At 38.1% G+C, this 24,380-nt stretch overlaps 1 protein-coding gene across 3 annotated transcripts; it reads right to left on the bottom strand.

Annotated features, from left to right (window-relative positions):
• Positions 1-3,516: 3,516 nt before the first annotated feature.
• On the bottom strand, positions 3,517-23,925 carry inavab (innate immunity activator b). Of its 3 annotated transcripts, none has more exons than XM_037781043.1 (10): positions 23,650-23,925; positions 14,013-14,127; positions 10,758-10,891; positions 8,600-8,722; positions 8,255-8,486; positions 7,998-8,051; positions 7,416-7,716; positions 6,061-6,192; positions 5,102-5,807; positions 3,517-4,200 (listed from the first exon to the last, which is right to left on the bottom strand). In XM_037781043.1, exons 2-10 carry the CDS (start codon positions 14,065-14,067, stop codon positions 4,114-4,116), a joined length of 1,824 nt encoding a protein of 607 aa, XP_037636971.1. In that variant the 5' UTR covers positions 14,068-14,127; positions 23,650-23,925; the 3' UTR covers positions 3,517-4,113. The 3 variants fall into 3 exon arrangements, with proteins under 3 accessions (XP_037636971.1, XP_037636990.1, XP_037636980.1); XM_037781062.1 differs by having other exon boundaries at positions 6,061-6,189; XM_037781052.1 differs by lacking the exon at positions 23,650-23,925 and adding an exon at positions 16,857-16,981.
• Positions 23,926-24,380: the final 455 nt, after the last annotated feature.

Genomic DNA, 24,380 nt, shown 5'->3' with positions numbered 1-24,380 from the left:
TACTATTGTAAGTCTTAGGGAAGATTATAACAATATTGCAGTCAAGTATCTTGCATTTAAAATATATATACACGCACACACACACAGTTAAGCATTTTTTTCTATTTAGAAGGTATGTCAGACCATATAAAATGTATATAATGCATCTACTACTGTAAGTCTTAGTGAAGATTATAACAATATTGCAGTCAAGTATCTTGCATTTAAAATATATATATACACGCACACACACACAGTTAAGCATATTTTTTTCTATTTAGAAGGTATGTCAGACCATATAAAATGTATATAATGCATCTACTATTGTAAGTCTTTGGGAAGATTATAACAATATCGCCAAATGCATTCAAGTATCTTGCATTTAAAGGTCCCATATTATGCTCATTTTCAGGTCCATACTTGTATTTTGTGTTTCTACTAGAACTTGTTTACATGCTATAATGCTACAAAAAACCTTTATTTTCTTCATACTGTCAGTCTGAATATACCTGTATTTACCCTCTTTCTGAAACGCTCCGTTTTAGCGCATTTCAACGGAATTGCGTTGCTAAGCAACAATTTGGGTCCATGTTTACTTCCTGTAAGCTGATGTCATTCGCATAGTTTTAATCAGCAAAATTCTTCATTTTGTTTACATTTACAACGATTTACAACATGTAAATACGGAAATAATGTAAAAAAAAATTGGACAGAAATCGAACGGCTTGTTTCAAACGCACAATTTATGAATATGGGCTGTGTGTATTTCTCCGTATATTGAGTGTTTTGATAGTTTAACAGTATTTATAAAGCACTTAAACCTGCTTTATAATATAAAAGACATGAAAATCTCACTTTTTACAATATGGGACCTTTAAAATATATATATACACACACACACGTTAAGCATTTTTTTTTTCATTTAGAAGTTATGTTAGACCATATAAAATGAAGTCTATCTAATACATTTCAGAGACAGGAAGCACAGTATGACAATGTTTCACACATCAGATGTATTTGAAAAGCACAATAACCAGAAATACTGTATGTGTTAACTTCAGACTATCTTGGGGATATAATTCACAGGGAACAAAGCAAAGAGTGAGAAAAAACATACATGGTTGGATAAAAGCCTCTGATGTTCAGATGGCTTCTACTACTCTGACAATAAACTTACACTTGTGTATTGTGTATGGTACACAGTACAAATACATAAATAATTTCCTCAATCAAGCAAATAACAGTCGGCAGTTAAAAAAGCTTCCCAAAAAACTCCTTGCATACCTAATTGCCTTATTTTCATAAAGTATTTTCTTAATGACCACCTTATTTACATACACACCTCTCAGGTGTGCACACATTGCAAAACCAGGTAGATGTCAATATAAAAATTGAGCCGAAACAATAGGCGATTTTAACAGCAGACATTTTGACTTGACATTGTAGAAAAAATGAGTTGCTAAATACTACCAATGGATCTGTTCTATACAAGTGTGTCAGTAAGACATGACAGTGTGACAGTGAGCCAGTATGGACAATACCAGGACCCAAAAACTGAAGCAGCTAAATGGTATTCAGCCATCATTCATTGTATTATTTTTACCTGTGCTTCTCCTACTGTGGCATGTCAAAAATGTGAAAAAAACATATATAAGGGTATAAATGAAACTCAACAATGCAAACATTACTCTTTATTTTCTTCCACAGGGTTAACACTTTCACAGATTTATCAACAGCAACATAACACATTATTATTAGGTCCGCTTAAACTAATTTAACTGATAAATAATAAAAAAAAAAAGAGTAAAAAAAGAGGCACACAAGGTAACATGATTGTGGTCTGTATATACAACTAGACACAGTCTTTACTGCTGCTGGATTTTTTCAAACTCAGGTCCATGTCTTCTTTTATTTCAAGTCTGACTTTCCATGGGTCCAATGGTGCACATCACAATAAATAAAGACATAAATAGATCACTGTGAGAGACCAGTCATTGTGTAACTGTTTTCTGAATTTGCAGTAATTTGCTCTCATTCTAAAATGATCTACCATCAAATGCTTGTTTGAATAGAAGACTTGATTGTGAATCACATATTGGCAGTGTTTTGGATACAGTTCACCTCACAGATGAAATTGTACCGAGGTTAGTGTCATCTGCGGTCTCAAACACATGTGCACTGACACTGATAAAGATTCTACTCAGTATATTTAAATTTCAATTGAACACGTTAATAGCTGCCAAGCATCAAGACTCTGCTTTTGTTAAATTTGCTACTTTATAACTAATGTGAGTAAGTTAATATCTAGTTTCAACTAGTTGATTTAGTCCATTAGTAATTCAAGTTAACTGGCAGAGCCACAGACACGTGTTAAGTATAAAAACAAGACAAAAGTACATGATAAAGAGGACAAAAGTGGGATCTTAAATTCAAGCAGCTCAAGTTCATCAACATGGTGACACAATCAAGGCACCATTATACACAAAATATAGTTAAAAAAGGATATGTTGCTAATTTACATTATTTTACAATGAATTGATTTCCTTCATACAGCTAGGTGAAAAGGAGCACTTTATTCCTCATCTATCAAACTGCAAAAAGTTACCTTCTCTGTCTTGAGCACATCCTCACACTAATATTATACTAATATAATATTAGTAATTTAGCAGTGTTTTTGGCTAAAGATCTAATGCAGCACTATGTTGTATGATTAAGTACCTAAAGCAGTTTACTTGACGGCTTTACATGTGACCAATATGAAATAAATCATAATTCATTTGAGATTAACTTCAACAATGACATAAATGTTAGTTACATGTGAGAAGTTTCTTTAAAAGCATTCACATTTCTCACAATCTGAGAACAATGTGCAATTCTGTGTTAGAACTCCTGCTACTGTATCTCCACCCTGTATGTAATGACGCAGAAACTCTGTGCTGATTAGAGCTGGGTATCGGTACTTAATGCCTGGTATCGACCGAAATAACCCAGTACCAAGTAGTATCGAAACTTCTCCAGTCAAAAGATACCTGCATTCGATCCTTTTTGTACCCAGATCTAGAAAAAAAATGTGGTGTGTGATTTGCCCACTACCGCAGCAGCTACACCACATACAGTCTGTGATGTGGTGAAGTGGAGCGTGGTGTATTTGATGGAGTTGGCAGTTCAGTGTGCTAATATATCACCAAAACATTTGAAATTATGGCTATACTACACGCCTGTGGTGTCTGATAAAAATAAATGCGGTGGTTGTGGCATTTTTACGCAACTGAATACTTCCATTCAAATGATGGGTATCGAATGAAGTAGAAGAAGAGGTAGTACTTTTTTTTTTTTTTTTTTTAAAGTTATTTTTTTGGGGGCATTTTTCCATTTTTATGACAGGACAGTGGATAGAGTCTTGAAAGGGGGGAGAGAGAGAGTGGATGCGGAAAGGGCCACAGGCCGGATTCGAACCCGGGCCGCCGCGGTCAGGACCAAGCCTTAATACATGGACGCCCGCTCTACCAACTGACCTAACCCAGGCGCCGGTAGTACTCTTTTGGTATCGGTATCATTTTAAGGGTACTGTTACTGGTAAATTTATCATCATTTTGTAAACAATATCCAGCCCTAATGCTGATGATATCTGTTTTTTGAGAAACCGAATGACCAGTTTTGAGCTGGCAGATTTACAGCTCTTTATACACCTTGTTCACAAACAACAGTCACAGGTAAAAACAGCGCTCTGTAACATTTACAGTAACTAGCATTCAGTTCAATTTGTAACTGTTAGTAACAAACAACATACAGAGAGTGGACAAAAACAACGGGTAACCTTTACAGATGTGCCATTTTGTGACCAATTTTGCTGTGACTGTCAGAGAGGTGTTTGATTCAACTTTGGCCACCAAAGTGTTATCATTGTACTAGATTGCAGTAAGACATTCCAGTTTTTTCATCCTCCCTTTATATGCCCACATACAGGCAGGCAGACAGGGAAACAGGAATCATGAAAAAAAGTGTTTTTTTATGGGCATAAACAGTTCATTTGACTTGATTTTCTGTCCACTTCTTCTCTTTGGTTTATTGGGAATGAATGCAGTTGCAGCCTGACTTGACATGTTCAGTTTGCGGTCCAAGGTGGTCTTTGGTTTACACTTGACTTACAAAGTGAGCGCCATCATCTACCCAGTGACCTTGGGTGTCATCTCCAACTCTTAAAGCCTTTCTTTGGATAACCTGAATGTTGGCGAAAGAAAAAGGAAACAATACGTTTAGAACCATGATTAAGATACATACATTTAATTTGGTAGCATGCAAATTTATCTGCAGCTTATTCTCATTCTTACAATAAAGGCTGACGATTTGGTGTTTGGTTTTATATACACTGTCTTCTGTAGCATCCTGAGTTTGTCATTCATATTCTGCTGTGGGTACTAACTGTTCAGGACTCCAGGTCTAAATTCTACATGATTTACACTTTATGTAAGTGAATAACAATGACCAACACAACTCCTCACTTTCACTGGTATATTCAACAGTTTGCCATTATTGTAAAAAAACTAAAAAACTAAAAACACAAACTAACAACAAAAATCTTCTGCATCCAGCTGGACTTAAACAGAAATATATATACATATATATTAATATTATTATATTTTAATACAAGATAACCTGAGCAGAGATGTAGAGGTGCTGCCTCAATGTGAAATATGTCCTTTTGTTTCAGTGTCTTCTGGCGTGATATCAAAATATATATTATAAACAAAAATCAATAAAAAAACAAAACACCCATTTATCAGGTCAATCAAGAAATCAAAAATAGCAGGTTTCTGGTCAAACAGGCCAATTTCCAAAATAGTACTTAATCCTAAATTTCTTTTCTTTTCCAGCAGCTTTGGCATGTAACAAGCTGTGATTTCCAAGTATTATTCATTCATTAAAATGTCAGGTACACTGTGAAAATGTGATGAAAAAAATCGATCACGTATTGTAGGTGTATCGTCGGTGGATGAGCAAAAATAACTTCCTGGCCTTAACTACTAAGTAAGTAAGTCAATTACTTGCTTAACACCACTTGTTGCAGTAATGATGACTGACAGATTGTTAAACATGTGCCAAAATACTTTTGTCTGCTTACCTGTTCGTGGTACTTCTGATTTTGGTGGAAGGTTGCCTCCCGAGCGGATATGTTTTTAACTCTGACTGCTCCCTGTCTGTCAAGCGAGCGGGACCTGGGGGATTTGAGCTGACTGCGCCGGTGCCATGACTTGAGCTGTTCGTTCACTACTTGTTGTGGGAGGCCACTGGGGCGGTAGTGTGGATGGTCCCATTGAGCCGGGGAGGGGGAGAGTCTGATATCAGGAGGTAAAGGCCTCTGTGCTCTCTGGTGGGGCACAGCAGCGTCTTTGTAGTAATACTCATATCTGTTGGGAGGACAGGGAGCCTGCTGGACGTAATAGCTCCGTGCCAAGTCCAGCTCAGGTTGGTACACCACTTCTTCATTGTAATAGGCTTTGGGAAAACTGGGGCTGGACTGGTTCCTGGGATTATGGTAAAAGCCAGTGCGTGGGAAGGCTTGAGGTCCATAGCTGCCAACTGGGCTAGAGTGCTGGAATGCAGACGGATATTGTTTGGGCGAATCACAGGGAAACTCCTGACAGGGTGAGCTGTTGTAAGATGTAAACGAGTGTTCAGAGTTGCTATCCTCAGAGTTAATATGGTTTCCATAGTTCACCACGGGGGGAGGTGTCGCTGGTAAAGTTATCGCATATTCTGTCAGTCGCCTCCTTGGACCTCTGGGGCGACCACGGTCCTTTTCATATGAAGATTCAGGGTTGGATACCCTGTACAAATAGCAAGTGCATTAGTATGGCTACTCAGCAAACAAGCTCAACTTTTAAATGTTCATCTCACAGTCACTGACTTAAAGGGATAGGTCGGGTGTTTTGAAGTGGGGTTGTATGAGGTACTTATCCATAGCCAGTGTATTGTCCCGTTTAAAAAAAATTATGTCACTGCAGTTTGCAGTTAATCACAGGTTCACTATAGGTGTGCTGCAGACATACAGTACAGTAGATGTATTTGAGGTGTGACTACCTGAGAGAGAGTTGTCTGTGCACTCGCATCTCTGGCGTGGAAGGCGTGCTGTTTGACTGGGAGCGTCCGAGCTTCAGATGGGCAGCAAAGCAAGCCTCCAACGGTGGCAACAATTCACTTTTGGCTGGACTACCGAACACAAAAAAATGACAGCATAAGAAATACATTATGTTTTGTTTCTCAGTTTGTGCTTTTATGCATCAAAAATCTTTAAGGGTTTTAACATTTTCCCAAAATTATTCCTGTATTGCCTCTGACATACTGTGGCTGAGATGATCATTAGCAATTATATGTAAATGTGCACAACATTAATCCATTACACTGAAAAAAGATGAATAGACTTATGTAATAAATAGTTTTTATTACAGCAATCGACTACTGGACAATAAAGCCTGAATTCTACCTCTGCGCCAAAGTGCCATTATAAATCAGAAGGATTCATAGTTCTGTGTTCGTTATAGCACCAGAGCAAAAGCAGATGGCAGTGTTGCACATTCATGAACATCATTGACATCTACTTTGCAATACAAGGGGGTTTGCATGATAAATTACTTTGCTAAATGGGTTTTTGTCCAGCATTATTGAAAAGAAAAACTGTCTTCATCCTGCTGCATGTCGTCTACACTCTCAACAAACACAACCAACAAGGAAATGCAAAGCAGCCCAAGTACACAAATCAATCAGTAGCAGTGTCTACAAAGCCTAGACGTATAATAACATTCTTGAAAGGGTGCACAATGTTTTGTTAAAGGCAGAAGTGGAGCATTAAGTATTCACATCAATCAACTTCTTCTTTCCCAAAGCAAGTCCATTTCACTAACAGGGATAATAATGTCTCTCTCTTTGTACTGTATGTTTGTCTGTCACCTTTCTGTGTGAATGATGTGCTTGAGATTGCTTCTTGTGTGTTTGTGTAGTCTGTCCACTTTCTAGGTCGCATGGTGGACAGGAGGTCGTGTTCTACCTGTTTGGCGACACCTGGAAGATACTCGACATCCTCCTGGATCCAATTTTTTCATATATGCTCACATTATATGTATCAATTTTGTCATATGGAGCGTCTATGTTGTATTTTCATTATGTTGTTACTCTGTACACACATCTATTGCACGTCTGTTCGTCCTGGGAGACGGGATCCCTGCTCTTCCTGAGGTTTCTTCCTTTTTTCCCCCTTTTATATTGGGCTATATGAATAAAACTGACTCGACAAGCTTGTTAATGCTGCCAGTTGCCACACAATCTGAATTTCACACAGCTTACTACAATCCAAGTAACATGAACCACACTTTGTTTCCCCCCCCAGTACTAAAAAGGTGATGAACAGGAAAACAGTCCTGATGGATGGTCTGTGTTACCTTGTCTTGCTGGAGGAGCGCGACTTCTTGCTCTTCTGGTAAGGTTTGTCGAGACTGGATTCCGACCACGGGGAGTGCTGGATGGGAGGAAGGTCACATATGGGGCTCGAGCTAAAACTCGAGTCAAGGCTCGGATGGGGAGACTGGATTGGAGTCAGCGGCAGGTTCCGTGGATCCACAGATGGAGACAAGTAGGAGCCGTTCGAGAAGGACTGTGAGGACAGAGGAGGACGCTGGGGAGAATCGGTCTCTCCTGGATCGGGGAGTCCTGAGGACAGCTGTGAAGACTGACTTGTCACTTCTAGGGAAAAAAAAAAGAAATTATGTAGTTTATGCTACCTGCAGAAGGTTATTTAGTGTTGATCTTTATGTATTCTTTGAGGGAACATCTTTTATTAAGAGAAACAATGAGCACTGCAGTATTCAAGATCAATGTTTACTGGACTCTGCTCACATTTCCACATGTCTCATGGTTAACGGTTGTGTAATGGTTGTGGTTGTGCAAACTTTTTTTTAGCTTTTAAACTGCATAAAGTACGTCTTGCTCTAACTTTTAACACTAGAATTTCAGGTAAGTCTTACCTTCATCTTGAACTACAGAATCAGACAGAGAGCTGTCGTCAGATGTACCCAGATCTGAAAAACAGAAAAAAGACAAAAGACTTTGACTCACATGTGAAGTATCAAATGATGCATTTCTACAAATCTATGAAAATCCAAGGACTGTTAAATTAAGAATTATTAATTTATGACGTGAGTATCTATTAACTCCCTGCACAGGTGATTATGAAAGGGATTTGATGGCAATCTATCTTCTGGTCTGGCCAGGCGCCTCTCACCGTGTTGTGCAATATTAAAAGCAGGGAGTGGTGATGATCGACCGTGCTCCAGTCGTAGCTGAAAGGCCGACTCTTGCAGCCGTTTGACTTTCTTCTCCTCTCTCTTGCACTGCTGTATCCGGCTCTTTCTGACAGCCTTACTCAGGTGATCCTCCTCACAGAGCCTGCGTGCTGCCTCATATATCTTCATCTGAAGTGACAATTCGGCATCCACCAAACTCAGTTCTGACTCCTGTAAAATGGTGGGGTGACGAGAGAGAGAGAGAACAGTTTGACCCTTGAAACATTGTATGTCCTTTAAAAATTACATTATTCAGTCTTGTGGTCTCTAAATGCTGCTTTTACCTCTGCTCCTCGAGGGAAGCTTTGATCGTCGAATTTAAACGCAGCTCCAATACGTCTGCGAATCTGCGGAGGCTTCTCTCCTGGCATCAGAGGGTAATCATCTGGCAGTCGGCCTGTCAACTCCTAAACCACACAGAAAAATATTACAAATCCAAATGTCCCCAAAGCAACACTTAAACATGACCAAAAGTTTATTTTTTTGAAGACAGATTCTGGCTTTGTGAAATAGTTAATCAAAATAAAGACATCTTTTATCGTTTATTTGAAGAAATAAACAGAAAGGAATAAGTAGCGTTTGAAAAGATGCTAATAAATGCTAATTAATCCTTTCAGCTTAGTTGTTCAAATAAAGACACACACACACACACATCTTCGGAGTTATTCAATCATGACTGTGGCATTTTTAAATGATGTACAAGCATCTCATTCCCCTCTCTTCACATGTTGAGGCATATAGGTTCAAGGAATCTGTTGCACAATTCTGCATTTGCAGAGATTTGCTTTCACAACACATTCTTTGGGTGTCATTTTCTCACTGTATCGAGTAACCGTGTCCAAACCAAACCCAGAGCACGACAACACGCTGTTAGTGATTTAATTAAAGGAGAGTGATTAAAACTGTTACTTTGAGTCACTCCTAACCAGCCAGCTTTGCAGACAGACAAACACGTAAGCACTGTCAATGAGCTTACATGTTCTTTTGTCACTAAGAGAAGGGAGAGGCATCATGTCTCCCATTAGTTCACCTGAGCATGTCCCAACAGGAGTGCCCAGCCCGAGTGTCAACAGGAAAGAATGATCAGTCCTGGGATTTTACCCCGGAGCACCGACGCATGGCAGAAAAACTCCCAGAGGAATATGTGTCCAGTAAATCGAAATGACTCAATGTGGCAATCTTTATTTGATAATTCACAGTGGGGTGACGTGACAAAAGTTCCATGCGTGATGCAAATCCAGGCTGTCATGGGAACATTGAAATTGCTTTGGCCAACTGAACCACCAGGATACCTCTTCAAAGGCTATGATGCATCTCATTGCAGCCACATTGCGTGGTCTAATTTCACTACACAATGTATCTGAAAGAAAAGGGATGATGTTTGTATTCTGCTCGTTGGTAAGACCTAAAATAATAACGTCACAAAAGGACAGGAGGATGGATTAAAAGATCTTTTGTTTCCTCTCAGTAGACTGTGACTGGAGATCACCACTGTGACATTAAAGCTAGAGTCGGTAATCTTGAGAAATCAGCAAGAGTACGCTAGATATATAAAATGATCCAACCAAAAAACCTGAGCCCAGTGTTGCCAACTCTTTTCTAATGAAAGTAGCTAGCAGCCATAGCTCCAAAAGTCCTTAAATCTAGAGAGAAAGTCAGACAGTCGGCAACACTGACAGTCCGTCTGTTCAGGCCTCCCTCCAAAGCCACCCGCCCCAAATTATCATTATGAACGTGAACAACAAACATGGCTACTGTTAGTATGCACAGCTGTCAAGCCAGCAACTTGTGGAAGACTCCAGTGACGCGCAATGGGTGCGGGCCGAATGAAAGGTAGGATGGGTTTATTACAGTCCTGCGACAGCCACAGATACTGGATTTTTTTCTTTATTTGGTCAGAGCATTTGATTTATTGATTGCTGTCGGGATGTAAGAATTTCAACAAATATAACTACCAACCCCAGCTTTAAGGCCATTTTGAAGCTAATGCAGACAAATTTGAAAATGCATCTATTTGTTTGACACCCAAGTCAGTGTTTTTGAACCACTGAAATTCGAAATCTGTTCAAATCTGCTAAAAAAAAACAACAACCTCAAAGCAAAAAGTATGGACACAAAACTTTGACCCAAACGGCATTTTCTAATTCATCCACATTAGTGCAGAATGTACCCACTTGCAGGTTACTTTGTTGACCTGCAGTAAAGTGCGTCATCAAACATCCTGCACTAAACTACTCCACCTATTTTATAAAAGCCACTGAATCACGTGCAATATGGCAAGTTCACTTTGTAACAGCTTGCCTCATTGCGTAACGATTTTTGTCTAGGTCTGGGTTACTAAAAACCTAAGATTTTAATGAGCTTAGATTCTCATGAATATGTGACTCATTTGTTCTGAGTGTAAACTGTTGGCCTGCTGACTTGTAGATTACTTTTACTTACAGCTTCTCGGATGCAGAGTTTCTTCAGCTCCAGTACGCAGAGCTCCAGTCGCTCTTGTAGAGCCTGGTGTTTGAGCTTCATGGCCCGTGTGTGCGTGGTCACATCCTTCGTATGTGTCATTGGGCTGTCAGAGCCTGCGTAATGCAACAGGAAAGAAGCATATGGACTTATCAAACATTATGTGACTCAAGACATGAGACCATAAGTATGTGGAAATCAAAGTTAGAAATGGGTAAAGACTGAACGTGAAGCAGTGGCATATTTAAATCCAAAGGGAAATACATCAAAATCAGTAAAAACAAATTCAACTTCAACTGATGATTACTTTCAATATCATTTAGTCTATAAACGTAAAATATTGTATAAATATTTAACAGATATTGATTGATTAATTAATCGACCAAATGTTTGGACAAAAGCATATATACATACACAGTTCAAATACACAGAGTTTACAGTTTAATAGTTACAACTACAGTAGCTGCATCCTGTGCAATCCAATTCAGGAGCCATGCAGTAAATGCTCCCTTTTATGAAGCTCATCATGTTCAGTTTTTGTTGACATTGTCACAGAGATGTTGACTCACATCTGTCGTCATTTTGGAGACTGTCGGTTTTGGTGCGGTTGAATTACATTGTATTCTACTGAAAGGCGTTTTAGTATCAATTGGCAGCTCAGCGAACATATGTGCATAATGCATGTAAACAAATACTTATGTTTAACCCCAATGAAAACAAATCAAATGTGCAGGATAAAAGGGTCTAAGTCCATGAAAGTGATATCTCAGCTAATGTTGCTAATTTATCAGTCATACATGTCATGTTTGAGAAATAACACAAAGTTAAAAGAAAAAATTAATTCCCTAATATTCAATGTCCTTCATGTTGATGGTGATCTTTGCCATTAGCCAACTCTTGTCTGTTCTATTTTAATTTAATTTATATGTTTTACTTTGTTTTCTGTTGCCTGGTAACTATTCTGGCATGCTCATATCATGGTGCCCTTACCATTATCATACTGCTTCAGATTAAATCTCGAGGTCACTACGAACAGCACAATGGTTACATTCAACTGAACGTACCTTTTGTTTTGATCGTTGTTTTCTTTAGTGGCATGCAGAATGACTGGCAGGAGCTTCGTAACTATAAACAAGGTGCAAGTGTTCGACCGGTGCTGTCTGAAGCCTTGGTGACTAATGACATTAAGATTAGTCTCAGGACTTTGGGAGTGGCTTCAGGCAAAGTGCATTGAGAGTCACATACCTTCAGAGATTATTAACAGAATCCCTGCAGGTACTGACAAACATCTGAAGTGCGACAGGAAAGAAGTGTGACAGCACTACAATAGGGCAGAGAATTCCTCCTCGTAGAGTGACAATCCCCCTATTCTTTGCATGTTGACACTTTTTCATTGTATAGGCTAGACATCACGTGGCTCAATTAAGGCGCAAGGAATGTCAGAAAGGCCAGAACTAATCAGTGCACACTGCCGGGCATAGCAAAACAGGACTGCCAGAGTTTGGTGTTAATTCTATGGTATTGTTACCATGATGGGACTGAGGGAATAATGTAGACGACCAAATTTTGTGATGAAGTCGACTGTGGCAACCCCCAAAATATGGATCGATTTACAAAATACAAAGAGTGAAAAATTCTGTTTTTCTGTACAATAATGAAATGAATTTGTATAAATGAAGTAGGATCAAGCTTTTCTTTATTTTCTCTCTTCACAAAATTTAATTTATTTATTTTTTTCTTCTTCTGATTTATTATATCTTTAATGTTTTGTTATTTATCTAAATTGTTACGCATGCTGATAAAAGTTGTGTGTTTTGTGTTTATCACAACGCATCGGTTTGATTTGGTGTTTTGTTTTGTGTTCAATGTTTTGTTTGTGGGAAATGAAAGATGCCAGGTTTTGACAGCAGAGAAGAATGAACGGAATAAAAAAATAACTGTCCCTCGGTATAGACAATTATTCAGTGCAATGCTAAATTGGTGAAGTGCTCTTTTAATCTGGATCATTTGTGTTGCGTCCTCCATGTTTTGCAGGGGGATACAGGGAATAATTAGGCAGCAAGTCACAATGGACCACATGCATTTTAGTCCCTGCCTGAGTTTTCACTGACAACTTGTTTTCTTTATCAAAGTAGATGTGGTGTGTGCTGAACTGGGGAGTTGTTTTAAGAGTGTAGATCATTTCAATGAGAACATGATTAAGATCTCTGCTGCCAAGAGAATTATAGCAGTAGTTGTTAACTCCATGTAATCTGCTATAACTGTGTTATTCTCTGAAAGGATGTCATCTTGCTAAATAATGGGTGAAGCACAAGCGTGACAGATTTAATAAATGATCTTGCAATAAAAGAGGTGAACTGTGTCAGAAGAAGATTTATGTTACAAACAGGGTTTTAATTTAACAGCGGTGAAGTAGAGAATGAGTAGGTAGACGTAAATTATGTCTTTTTACAGAAAGACATCAACATCAAAAGGTAGTAGGTATTTTTTTTTTATTTGTCTTCTGTATGAGGTCATTTGAAAGCAGGTGCTGTGATAAGATTACCACAGGCTGGACTAAGGTGTGTACTGTACCAGCAAGTGTCTACCGGCTGAAAGAACTTGATGCTTTGCTTTTTAAATCAATGTGTGTAAATCAAGGGTGCAAGTAGTCTCACACAACAGTATTAATTTCAAGTCTTGAATACTCAAAGAACATTTTGATAAGAAATTGTTCAAACTTCTGAAACAAAGCAATCTTCAATTAAATCCACTTTCTGTTTTCACATTAGTTAATGCAATTCAATAAAGCTGCCCATAGTCCGTCAGACACGTTTGGACAACCAGCCGAAGACAATCTGCAGTGCAGTTTGTTTTTACTAATTTCAGGTCTCATGATGCCGGCCATCGTCACTGATGTAGATTTCTAAGAAAGAAGATTTAATACAGCCAAACACCAAACCTTGCTGCAGTGAAATGCACTGACCGTAAATGATCACATATATCATGTGTACTATTGCAAGTTGTTTTATTCTGAGACTAAATGTATGGAGAAATATTTTTAAATGTAGCCTTGATGATCAAATGTAGTTATGTTATGTTGCAGTGGCGTTAGTTTTTTCTACATGGCTGAGAGACTTTAGAGGCTGATATATACTGCATGAAGGTGCATTCCTTCATTTAAAACAAAAATGTTTGTGACTTTGACAGTTGTGCGCTACTCCATATTTCAAGTTTGTGATACACAAAATGTCTTACCTGAATGAAGGATGATTCCGCTGTCAGTGTCACTGATCTCTCCGGTGCCCTCCATGTCAGTGGATCGACTTCCTGTTGCTGTTCTTCAGTGGATAATGTTGACACTCACCATTTCCTGTAAAGTATTATTTCAGCTTTAGCATCAATCACAGTTTTCAAGCTTTTAAAGTCTACATCAACCCTAAATTTCACAAAAGTCAGCAATTATTTATGGCAAGATCTTAAAAATGTTCACACCTGAACGGTTGTTTGAATATGTTTTGGGTGTAGTATGAGGGCAAACACAAAAGGCAAATTCCATCAAGAAAACTAACATATTAATGAGTAAACAATACTTAATAGTCCACAATAATACCTTCATGAAATGACAGAAAAACAGTGTCTTCTGTACAGCTTCAAAAGACCAAAGCAGATCAGATTCAAACTGTGACAATACAGCCCAGAAAGCAACAGTGATCAAGCCTACAGCATCTGGGAGTCAAAACACCTGAATATAAAACAGGATTACAAGCAATTATCATTAGGCTACAAAGATGAGCCACAGATGTACTAGTCAAAGTCTAAAACCAAATCTAAAGCCAAACGGAAGCTTTCCAAAGACTACACATTACTTAATCTAGTGACCCATTGATGGAGTGATTCAGGTGTGACTTGCCTTCTTGACCCTACAGTCAGGTGTAGTCATAGTCTCCCACAGCGTGAATACACATGCACGCTGCCAGGTCTAGGGCGTTTCCTGTTTGTTACTCTCTGATGTCATATGATCGCCATCAACTCATTCCTTCAGATAACAGGCTCAGGACGTATGAGCCATATTTTCGGCTGGTGTCCAATAAAAACTGTGAAACTTTTTGGTTAGATTATTATCTAAGAGAATACGGGAATGTGGCACTGGTTGCATACCAACACAGAGGGAACGTTCGCTTCAGCTAGGGATAGGACGCTTCCCAGCAGTCACTGTTTTGAGGAACAACTAATTGTGGTGACGTCATGAGCAACATACAAGAGTTGTTTCTATTACATGTTGGTCCATCCTCATGGTGACGTTAAGGGATCCATAAAATGTATCCCATTATCATCGTGAACATGACACATCCTCCAAACAGCTCGCATGATTGTGAGTGACTCGAGTTTTCACTCCACCAAATCACAGATAATTGTCTGCTGTGTTTGCTTAATTAAGGTGGAACAGCTTGTGTACAGGACACTTGAATAACAACACAACCTTCAGTGCTGTTTCAGTTTGAAAAGTAACTGTAAACATCTGCTAGGTTTTGCAGAAATGTTCTGTACAATCTTTGATATCCACTGGTCCTTTTGGACAAACAACTGTTAATTACTACAGAAAAATACTTAACCATGTTATCAAACTTGGTAGGTATTGATTTGCATGCTGGTAAATGGGTCAACACACAATCCTACTTGAGCACAGGATGTCTTACTGTATATCTGCACACTATAAAACTACAAGCAGCAGTTGGTGTTCAACAATCACATCGCTGATCAATTTGATAACAAAAAAAATCTAAAAGCTACGGAAATAAACCCACTAGGGATGTAACTACTGAAAATCATTCATCCATTATCTGTAACCGCTGATCCTATTCAGGGTCGCGGGGGAGGGGGTCCCAGCTGACATTGGGCGAAGGCGGGGTACACCCTGGACAGGTTGCCAGCCTATCACAGGGCTGACACATAGAGTCAGACGACCATTCACGCTCACATTCACACCTACAGGCAATGTAGAGTCAACTACTGATAATTTCCATTATTTATCAATAAATAATTTTCAGTAAAAGTCTAGAAAACGTCTGAAAATACTGAAAAGTACTCATCACATGTTCCCAGAGCCCACAGTGACAACTTCAAATAACTTTTTTTTATCTGTTAAACAGTCCAAAATCCAAAGATATTTCATTTACAGTGATATACACAGAGAAAAGCAGCAAATCTTCACATCTGAAAGACTGGAATCATCACATATTTGCCATTTTTGCTAATTGTAAATTATTTTCAATTAACAAAATAGCTCAGGTTTTCAGAGTTCTGTTCTTGTTTTCAACTAATTGATCAATCAACTAATTGTTTCAGAACTGAAACCCCAAAAATATGACAGTACGTTACATAACAAGTAGGTAATTGCATCCAACAATTGTACTTTAAATGCTGTCCAGTCATACTTCTTGGGGTTTTTGAGCTTTCAGATTCAGTTCAAGGTGTGTTAATCACTGAAATCCCCTGAAAGACTCTCATCCCTCCACCGCACAACAATGGAACCGAAACTACTGAAGTAGTTTGATGCACTATAGATGTGCGGTATCTTGCCGTCAAAATATACAATATGAACTGTTGACATGCATAGCAATCTGTAACATTTTTTCTAATCAAATGTTGGACACACATACATACATACATATATGTTGGACATATTTTATCTGTGTCAAACATTTCTGTTGTGTGTTCTTTTACATTTTTTATATCTGAATACACAAGTACACAAACTAGGCATTTCTTTGGGAAATCAAACACACACATACAAAACACAGGTAAGGAGTTGTCACTACCCTGAAGGTGCTAAGACACTGCACTGATCTACAAAACAGTAGCTGAAGGCATTTTCATCCCCAATTATTTCAAGTCAAGTGTCAGTCTAAGTACCACAGACAGAACAGTCACACCACACACTGAAAGTTTGTGTAAAAGCATGAATGTCTCAATATGAGATATTAACTCAACAATTCTATTAACCTGTTATTTAATCCAAATTAATTCACCCAGAGGACTCTAGATGAATTAAGTACATGAAACACTGCTAAATACACAACATATTAAAAATCTACTTACTTTGTGAGAAATTTAGAAAAACTGTCAAAATCCAAAGAGTGAAAACTTTCCCTCAGAATTCCCAAACCTGAACGGAAATGCAGAAAACCGAAGCTGTGTAGAGTCTGGACAGGAATGAGAGACTCGCCCACTAAAACGCTGCCTGCCTGCTGAAGAGGAGTGGCCACATTCAGACAGAGGGCTGAACACTTGAGTCAGTATCAGATAACTCAGCGCTCCCGTCTGAGCTTGAAACTGTGTCAACAACAATGACAAAGCTACTGAGAAATTACACTTTACTTCACCCTCTTATCAGTGCACTAAAAGATGGGTGGTGGCGACCTGACCGAAACGTACCTGTGTCCCATGACAAAAGCACTGCTATAAATTTACTCTAAAATGTAGACAGACAGATTATGACAAAGCTTGAGGGCCAGGAGAAACGTATGAGCAACAGCACTTCATACAATGTCAGTTTTAGAGCTGAAATGATTTGTCAATGAATCGATTAGTTGATTGTCAGAAAAATAATCGGCAATAACTTTGGTAATTGATTAACTGTGCAAAAACTTGCTGGTTTCAGCTTCTCAAATACATATTCTCAAATTGAATATCTTTGGGTTGTAAACATCAGCTTCCAATCTGGATATTTGTGATCGTCATTTTTTTTTTTTTACTATGTTCTGACATTTTATGGACTAAACGATCGATTCATTTTACAAAGTATTCGACAGATTTAGAGTTGCAATGATTAATCGACTAGTTGTCAACTATTGAATTAATCACAGACTATTTTGATAATCAGTTTGAGTAATTTCTAAAGAAAGAGAAATCAAAATTCTCTGATTCCAGCTTCTTTAAATGTGAATATTGTCTGGTTTCTTTACTCCTCTATGACAGTAAATTGAATATATTTGAGTTGTGGACAAAACAAGACATTTGAGGACGTCATCTTGGGCTTTGGGAAACACTGATCAACATTTTTCACCATTTTCTGACATTTTATTGACCAAACAACTAATCGATTAATCAAGAAAATATAGATTAATCGACAATGAAAATAATCGTTAGTTGCAGTGACACCAATTTGCTGGTTCCAGCTTCTCAAATGTAACGATTTTCCGCGTTTCTCTATGTTGTATGATAGTAAATTATATATATTTTTCTATCTCCAATCTGGATATTTGTGATTGTAATTTTTCACCAAGTTCTGGCATTTTATGGACCAAACAATTAATCGATTAATTGACAAAATATCCGACAGATTAACCAATAATGGAAATATTCATTAGTTGCAGCACTAGTCAGTTTATCCACATGATGTTAGTAACAAACAGCAGTCAAAGAGTCTTGATCAACTCTTAAACTTTAATAATTTCTGGGTCCAGGTTTGTGGGACAACATGCAAGCTGTCTAGCCAAAAGTCATGCTTTCATCACAGGTAATAGATGACTGTATGACTGGATAACTGACTGTCTATGACTCTCTCTGACTCGTCACCTTGTCTGTTTTCTTACACTAGACTGTCAGTGTCACATGCAGTTCAGCATACCTGGTCAATGCATTTCTACTGCCATCTCCTGGATGTTCAAAGGGCCAGTAAAAATGGATAACCAATTATGAACAACACATTTACTATCTTATATTTGCAGATAGCCTTCTAAACTGCGCCACTTCTCTTCTTACTTCCAGGCTATCAATGGAGAGGCCCCTTTGTGGCCTGCCATTTTTGCTTTGCTAAAAAGAGGGAAACACATGGTGGTGGTGGGATAGTCTGCATGATTTACAGAGACCCAGAGGCCGCACCTGCTCTCTAACTGCATGGCTGACATTCATTCTGAATCTCAATATTCATTTTGGCTTTCCAGGAATGTTGGTTCTCAGACACGCTGAGAAAAGGTCCAGCAATTCACAGACACTCAAGAATCAGATCTCAGATGACATGGCACCGAGGAGGCAGCAGATATTTGGTTAAGTAACTTCTACATTTAGGTTTCACAGTCTGAACACAACCGGGTGCATTTCACAGATGCCTTCACGTTTGGCATTGACAATGTAGTGAAATATTAAATCAGATTACTTGCATTATGCCGTATTCATTTGGCTATTTTAGCTGGCCGATATTATGTGCTGATATTGGCTTAACACAGATCAATGACAAGTTGACAACATATGTAGGCACTAGGGCTGCCCCTTCTTAGTCGATTAGTCGACTAATCGGTCATTTTGGTCTTAGTCAACTAAGATTTCTTTAGTTGGTTAGTTGATATTTATGCTTTTTTCATGCAGAATGACTTTTTCCTAAGAAACTTATGAGCACATCTCTGGTAAACACAAGATTTAAAGTGGTCCTTTTGTGTGATTCTTTGTGGAGAAACTCAACTAATCAATTAGTCGACAAAGTCGTTTGAGTGTTAGTCGACTAGGAATTAATTTGGTCAAGGACAGCCTTAGTAGGTACCAGCAATTCAAGGGAACCGTATCAAAAATAAAGTAAAGGAAATTAATATTGGCCAATTTATCATTATCAGACTTTTAATACTCTCAAATATCAATATTGGTAGCGATATTGGTAAAAACAATTTTGTTTCTGTCAGCCTATAACCTCTATATTAATATAGCCTATATATATTAATCTATAACAAATATTAATAATTGGAAAAGTTTCTACAACCAGTCATGACATGCTGCAAGCTAATGCATTAAGGGACCTTCAAACACTGAGGGGTCATATGTTTCTGAAGTGTTTTCCTCGATGGCTGCAGAGATCACACTATAAACTGGTTTCTCTTTAGGAACAACACAAGATACAAGTTAACATATCAATACTCTTTTAAATGATGATTACTAGTGATGGCGAGATGAAGTTTCATGAAGCACTGAAGCTCTCCAGCAAATTAGTTTGTAAAAGGGTTCATTTCACAAGGCTTCATCTGGGCTTCATGTGCACACGAAACCACCTATCGGCCAAATAGTGTAAAACAGGTACATATATTCCAGATATGTGGCAGTGGTTTAACCGGGCACAGGGCAGTGAATGTGCATGTGTAAGTATAGGAAAATGATAGATGAGACATTATTCGTTTTTAATTCAGGAATAATAAGTTCTCAACTGTATTTCGGCTTTGGGCATCTTTAATGGCGTCATTTGTCTAAAACGATACAAGCCTCGATACGCGCTTCACAGAAAACTTCCTGGATTACTCGACACACCCTTCGAAGCCTCGGCACATCACGTAACATGACTAATGAATACAATGCTACTCAAATGAAAGTACAACAATAACAAAAGGTGCTGCACAACAAGTTTAAGTTACTTAAAGCCAAGATTATTCACTAACCTGTCCAAACCCTTCATGGGTATAGCATTTAATTTACTACTTTACCATCACCTTCAATAAAATACTGGACAGAATCATTCAAAGGACAAAATACACTCAGCTGCCAGTTTATTGGGTTTAGTAGCTAAAACTAATACAGTCTAACAGTCTTCAACTGAATGGTAATTTTGGAGGATGTAGTTTGTGGTGCTGTTGAATTGTACTGACAAGTGTTTCTAATATTTTGTCTACTCCATGTATATCAATGACAGTAGGCTAAATAACAGAAATACCTCTAAGTATATCGCAACACAGTTCAACAGCTCTACAAACTACATCCTCTGAAATGACCAAAAAACAAACATTATAACCTTCATGAAGGTAGAATTTATTGTAGGATTGTTGTATAAGACTGCATTTGTTTTTGCTAGATGTACATAAAAAACTGCCAAATGTATAGTAGGTGTAAGGAAAGGCTGAAGGGAGGGATATCACCTACAACAAGCTACCAGCGACTGTATGGTTAACAGAATAAAAGAGCAGCAGCAGCAGCAGCGTCTTGTGTAAACAGGCAGCATACCAAGCAGTTTGATAACCTAAAATCAGATATAAGGGAAGTGAAGTCATGCAAATGAATAATCATCTCTTCTGTTCATGGGAAACTATAGTTAAAGAGGTAATACCATCACTAATACCAACAGTAATGTATTTGTGACACTTCAGAGTTAGAAGGAAATCAGTTTTATCACAATTTTCCAATTTTACAGCACCTGTCCATCAAGTCAAGTCCATCATGCTTGATGTGAAGACTAGTTAAACAACTTCCCTCGATCCTGCTGTACAACACAGACACTCGTCCTGTGTTTAAGTAGCCAGTTGGTGGATGTCATGGGTAGTTTATATAAACCAAAAGGCCCCCAAGAGACAGAGAGAGAGCTTTGTGTAGGCACCACAGCAGCTGGCATAACAAATTCTTTAAATATTCTTGAGTCCTTTTATAAGTGTACGGCTAGACTACCCTTGCCAGCGTGCAGAGCCACACATTTTCCCCTCAGTATTTTGCAGCTTGGCTCTTCCACCAGGTGCTAATAGATCATTGTTATGCTTAAATCAAGGTGGTGTCATAAAAAAAAGGTGCTATAAAGTTACACTAATGCACCACAAATCCTAACTCTTTGAAAAGGCACACAAAGCAACTCTTGGAGCTGCTAGGTTCCTCCCCCACCTCTCTCTCTCTCTCTGCCTGCAGCCAGCTTTAGGTTTTTATGTTGCCTAAAGGCTCTAATTGACTATAATAAAGATGTGAAAAAAATACCGCACGTATCTCAAATGAGCAAGCGTGCAGAAGTGGTGCGTCTGATGTGGATTGCTGAATTAGAAGTTTGTGCACCACCATGCAAATCAAGGTCTATTCTAAACTGCAGCCGAGCCCTAGATTGTGGCTGAGAGTCAACACGCTGAAACACATCAACACCATTACAGAGACAGACATTTATACCTAAAGCCAAGTAGCTTTTAAATTGGAAAAATCTGATCTAATGCTGTCTGTCTGATGTTTAAACTCCAAAGTCCAAAGTTTAATCTGACATATTTCGTATCTCTGGAAACTTTAGGCTCTCCACTAGAATTTAAAATAAAATGATAGTGGGTTTAAACAAAGTTTGGCTGCCCAGCTTGAGTTTGTAATGACTGTCCCACCTACAGGTCACTGAGGTTTTGGGGGGGTTAAGCCACTTCTGTCCTCTTGCCCCCTGGTCAAAGCTCAGGAATGTGTAGACAGCGGAAATGTTTCAATGCACAGAAATCACAAACTAACTAATGGGACTACTGGGTCAGTGTATCTTTTGGTCATTGGATTTTCCTTTCACAAATGGATATTAAAAAACAATTTGTGGTTATTTGATTTTCGTTTTAAAAAACAAAAATTAATATTGAAATACAAGACGTTTTTCTTTATCGGGGTCAAAAAGGGATGAACTAAACTTAAAAAACGGGTTGATTTTCATTTTCTATTTCTAAAAATAAAAAATAAAATCACAAAAAACACCCCATTTTTCATATTCTGCGACCGGAAGTAACCATTTACAAAGTAAGAGCAGGTATGAGGACCGTGCTGTGTATGAGAGAAAAATAAGTACTGTGCTGCTGTGTAACTGAGGGTGATGGACACGGGTCGGTACGTAGTTTTTTGAAACAATAAAAGAGTGTGTCTCAGGGAAGAAGACAGTCATGTTACAGCGCCGTCCTCATACGCGCTTTTACTTTGTAAATGGCAACTTCCGGTTGCAGAATATGAAAAAACAGGGCATTTTTTCGTTTCTGTCTTCTTGTAATTTTATTTTTTGTTTTAGAAATAGAAAATCAACCCGTTTTTTTAAGTTTAGTTCATCCCTTTTTGACCCCTATAATGAAAAATGCCTTGTATTTCAATATAAATTTTTGTATTTTAAGACGAAAATCAAATGACCACAATATATTTTTTTTTAATATCCATTTGTGAAAGGAAAATCCAATGACCAAAAGATACACTGACCCTACTGCTCTATAGAAAACTGTTAAAGACATTAAAGTAAAACAATATAATTAGGTTTCCAATATGTCTCCTATTAGGTAAAAACTACTATCATATAATTATAATACTGAGCATACAAGACAGCATCAAATCCCCCTGTAACTTGAATGCCATTGTTCCTCCCAGTCTTTATAATGCTTTGTTGAAAGAGGATGTTACTAATGTATAACTTCTCTGCTGGTCAGAGCAGTCAGATAACTTTATACAGTTTGGTTCTCCTTTACACAGAACTGACACATCAATAAAAAAAGATCATATACATATATATGTATATATATATATATACATATATATATATATATATATATATTGTCCTAATTGTTTGTTATCACTATTATGTAGTCATATTTTTCTTTATATTAATCTTGTCCTAATTGTTTGTTATCACTATTATGTAGTCATATTATTTCTTTATATGAATCTTGTCTCTAGGTGGAGGCTTCAGATAAGCCCAGTGGTTTTTTTGCCTCTTCCTGCATTTTATATTATTCATTTATTTATTTTTTATGTTATATAGTCTTAAATTGTGCAAAAAAAAGAAAGAAAGTAAGCTACAGCTGTGTATATGCAAGTAGATTTACACAATAAAGTCAAGTGGTACAACAAGTTTGACAAAAGTCTGGAGAGTTAAAGTGTCAGGTAAAGTTATAGAAAACTCTCTGGAGTAAAAACACAAAGATGTCTTGTTGTGGTATTTATTCATCCTGCTAACTCATCTTCATAAAGCTGGAGGGCCTCAGCTCTGAAGAGTAAACTTAAATCAAAGTTCAGCTCAGTTGTGAGCTTTTCCCCAAACATTCAACTATTTACTCCCACATACTTACTTTTAAAAGGACCAATGACTTCAGCAGCGTTAATAAATAACATATAACACAAAGTCTGTGAAACAAAACTTAACAACTTCATCACTTTTTGCTCTTACCTTAGTAGCTAGCTGGTTAGCATCGTGCCTCATCTGTATCCATACAAACTGCTCTCCATCGGCTCTCCCAGATTTCAGCTGGATGTTTATTTCTATTAACACTTACTGACAAAAAGAGCAGAATAAACCAACACTCAAGTCCTCAAGTTAGGTCTCTGTGGTCTAAACGAGAGGAAACATTAAAATAACGCTTTAACTCCACCAGCCGTTACTTTAGTTGGAGAGAAGCTGAAACTTCTTTGAGCTCAGTAAAGTAGTGATGTGTTGGTCGCGAACGAGCCGGTTCAAAGAGCCGGCTCTTTTAAGCGAACGATAAGAGCCGGCTCCCGTCCGAGAACCGTTTTTTGTTTTGTTTTTAATTAACGTGTCCACAGGGGCGTTTTTTATCGCGAGGGTACTCGACGCTTCCCAACATTGGACGCTTAGTGGGCTGTCACTAGACACAAGGCTGTCCCCACCTGATTGGACGAAGGTTTTCCCGCCGTTGGCTGCTGCTCCCAGCTTTCAAACCGGAACCAGTATGGAGGATCGTTTGGAAACTTTCTTCTCTTATTTCACGAAAATAATTCACCGAAATGTGTTTCTGAAAACATTTGAGGCGAGAAATAAGCCATGCAGTTGCTAAATCTGTCTTTATTTTGGATCAACAACGTTTATTTTAAAAGATTCTCGTTTTCCCCGCCTCTCGAAACTAGACATGAGGCGGGGAAAACGAGAATCTTTTAAAATAA

This window comes from Sebastes umbrosus, chromosome 1 (genome assembly GCF_015220745.1).
Source record: "Sebastes umbrosus isolate fSebUmb1 chromosome 1, fSebUmb1.pri, whole genome shotgun sequence".
NCBI classification, from domain to species: Eukaryota; Metazoa; Chordata; class Actinopteri; order Perciformes; family Sebastidae; genus Sebastes; species Sebastes umbrosus.
The sequence above is the reverse complement of the archived record's forward strand: the minus strand, read 5'-3'. Positions and strand labels throughout refer to the sequence as shown.

Excerpts from the sequence above, each read along its gene's own strand:
- inavab (XM_037781043.1), bottom strand. The coding sequence starts at position 14,067 with ATGGAGGGCACCGGAGAGATCAGTGACACTGACAGCGGAATCATCCTT. Across the intron at positions 10,892-14,012 it reads CGGAATCATCCTTCATTCAG|GCTCTGACAGCCCAATGACA; the intron begins GTAAGACATTTT and ends TGCATTACGCAG. Across the intron at positions 8,052-8,254 it reads TTTTAATATTGCACAACACG|ATCTGGGTACATCTGACGAC; the intron begins GTGAGAGGCGCC and ends TCTGTTTTTCAG.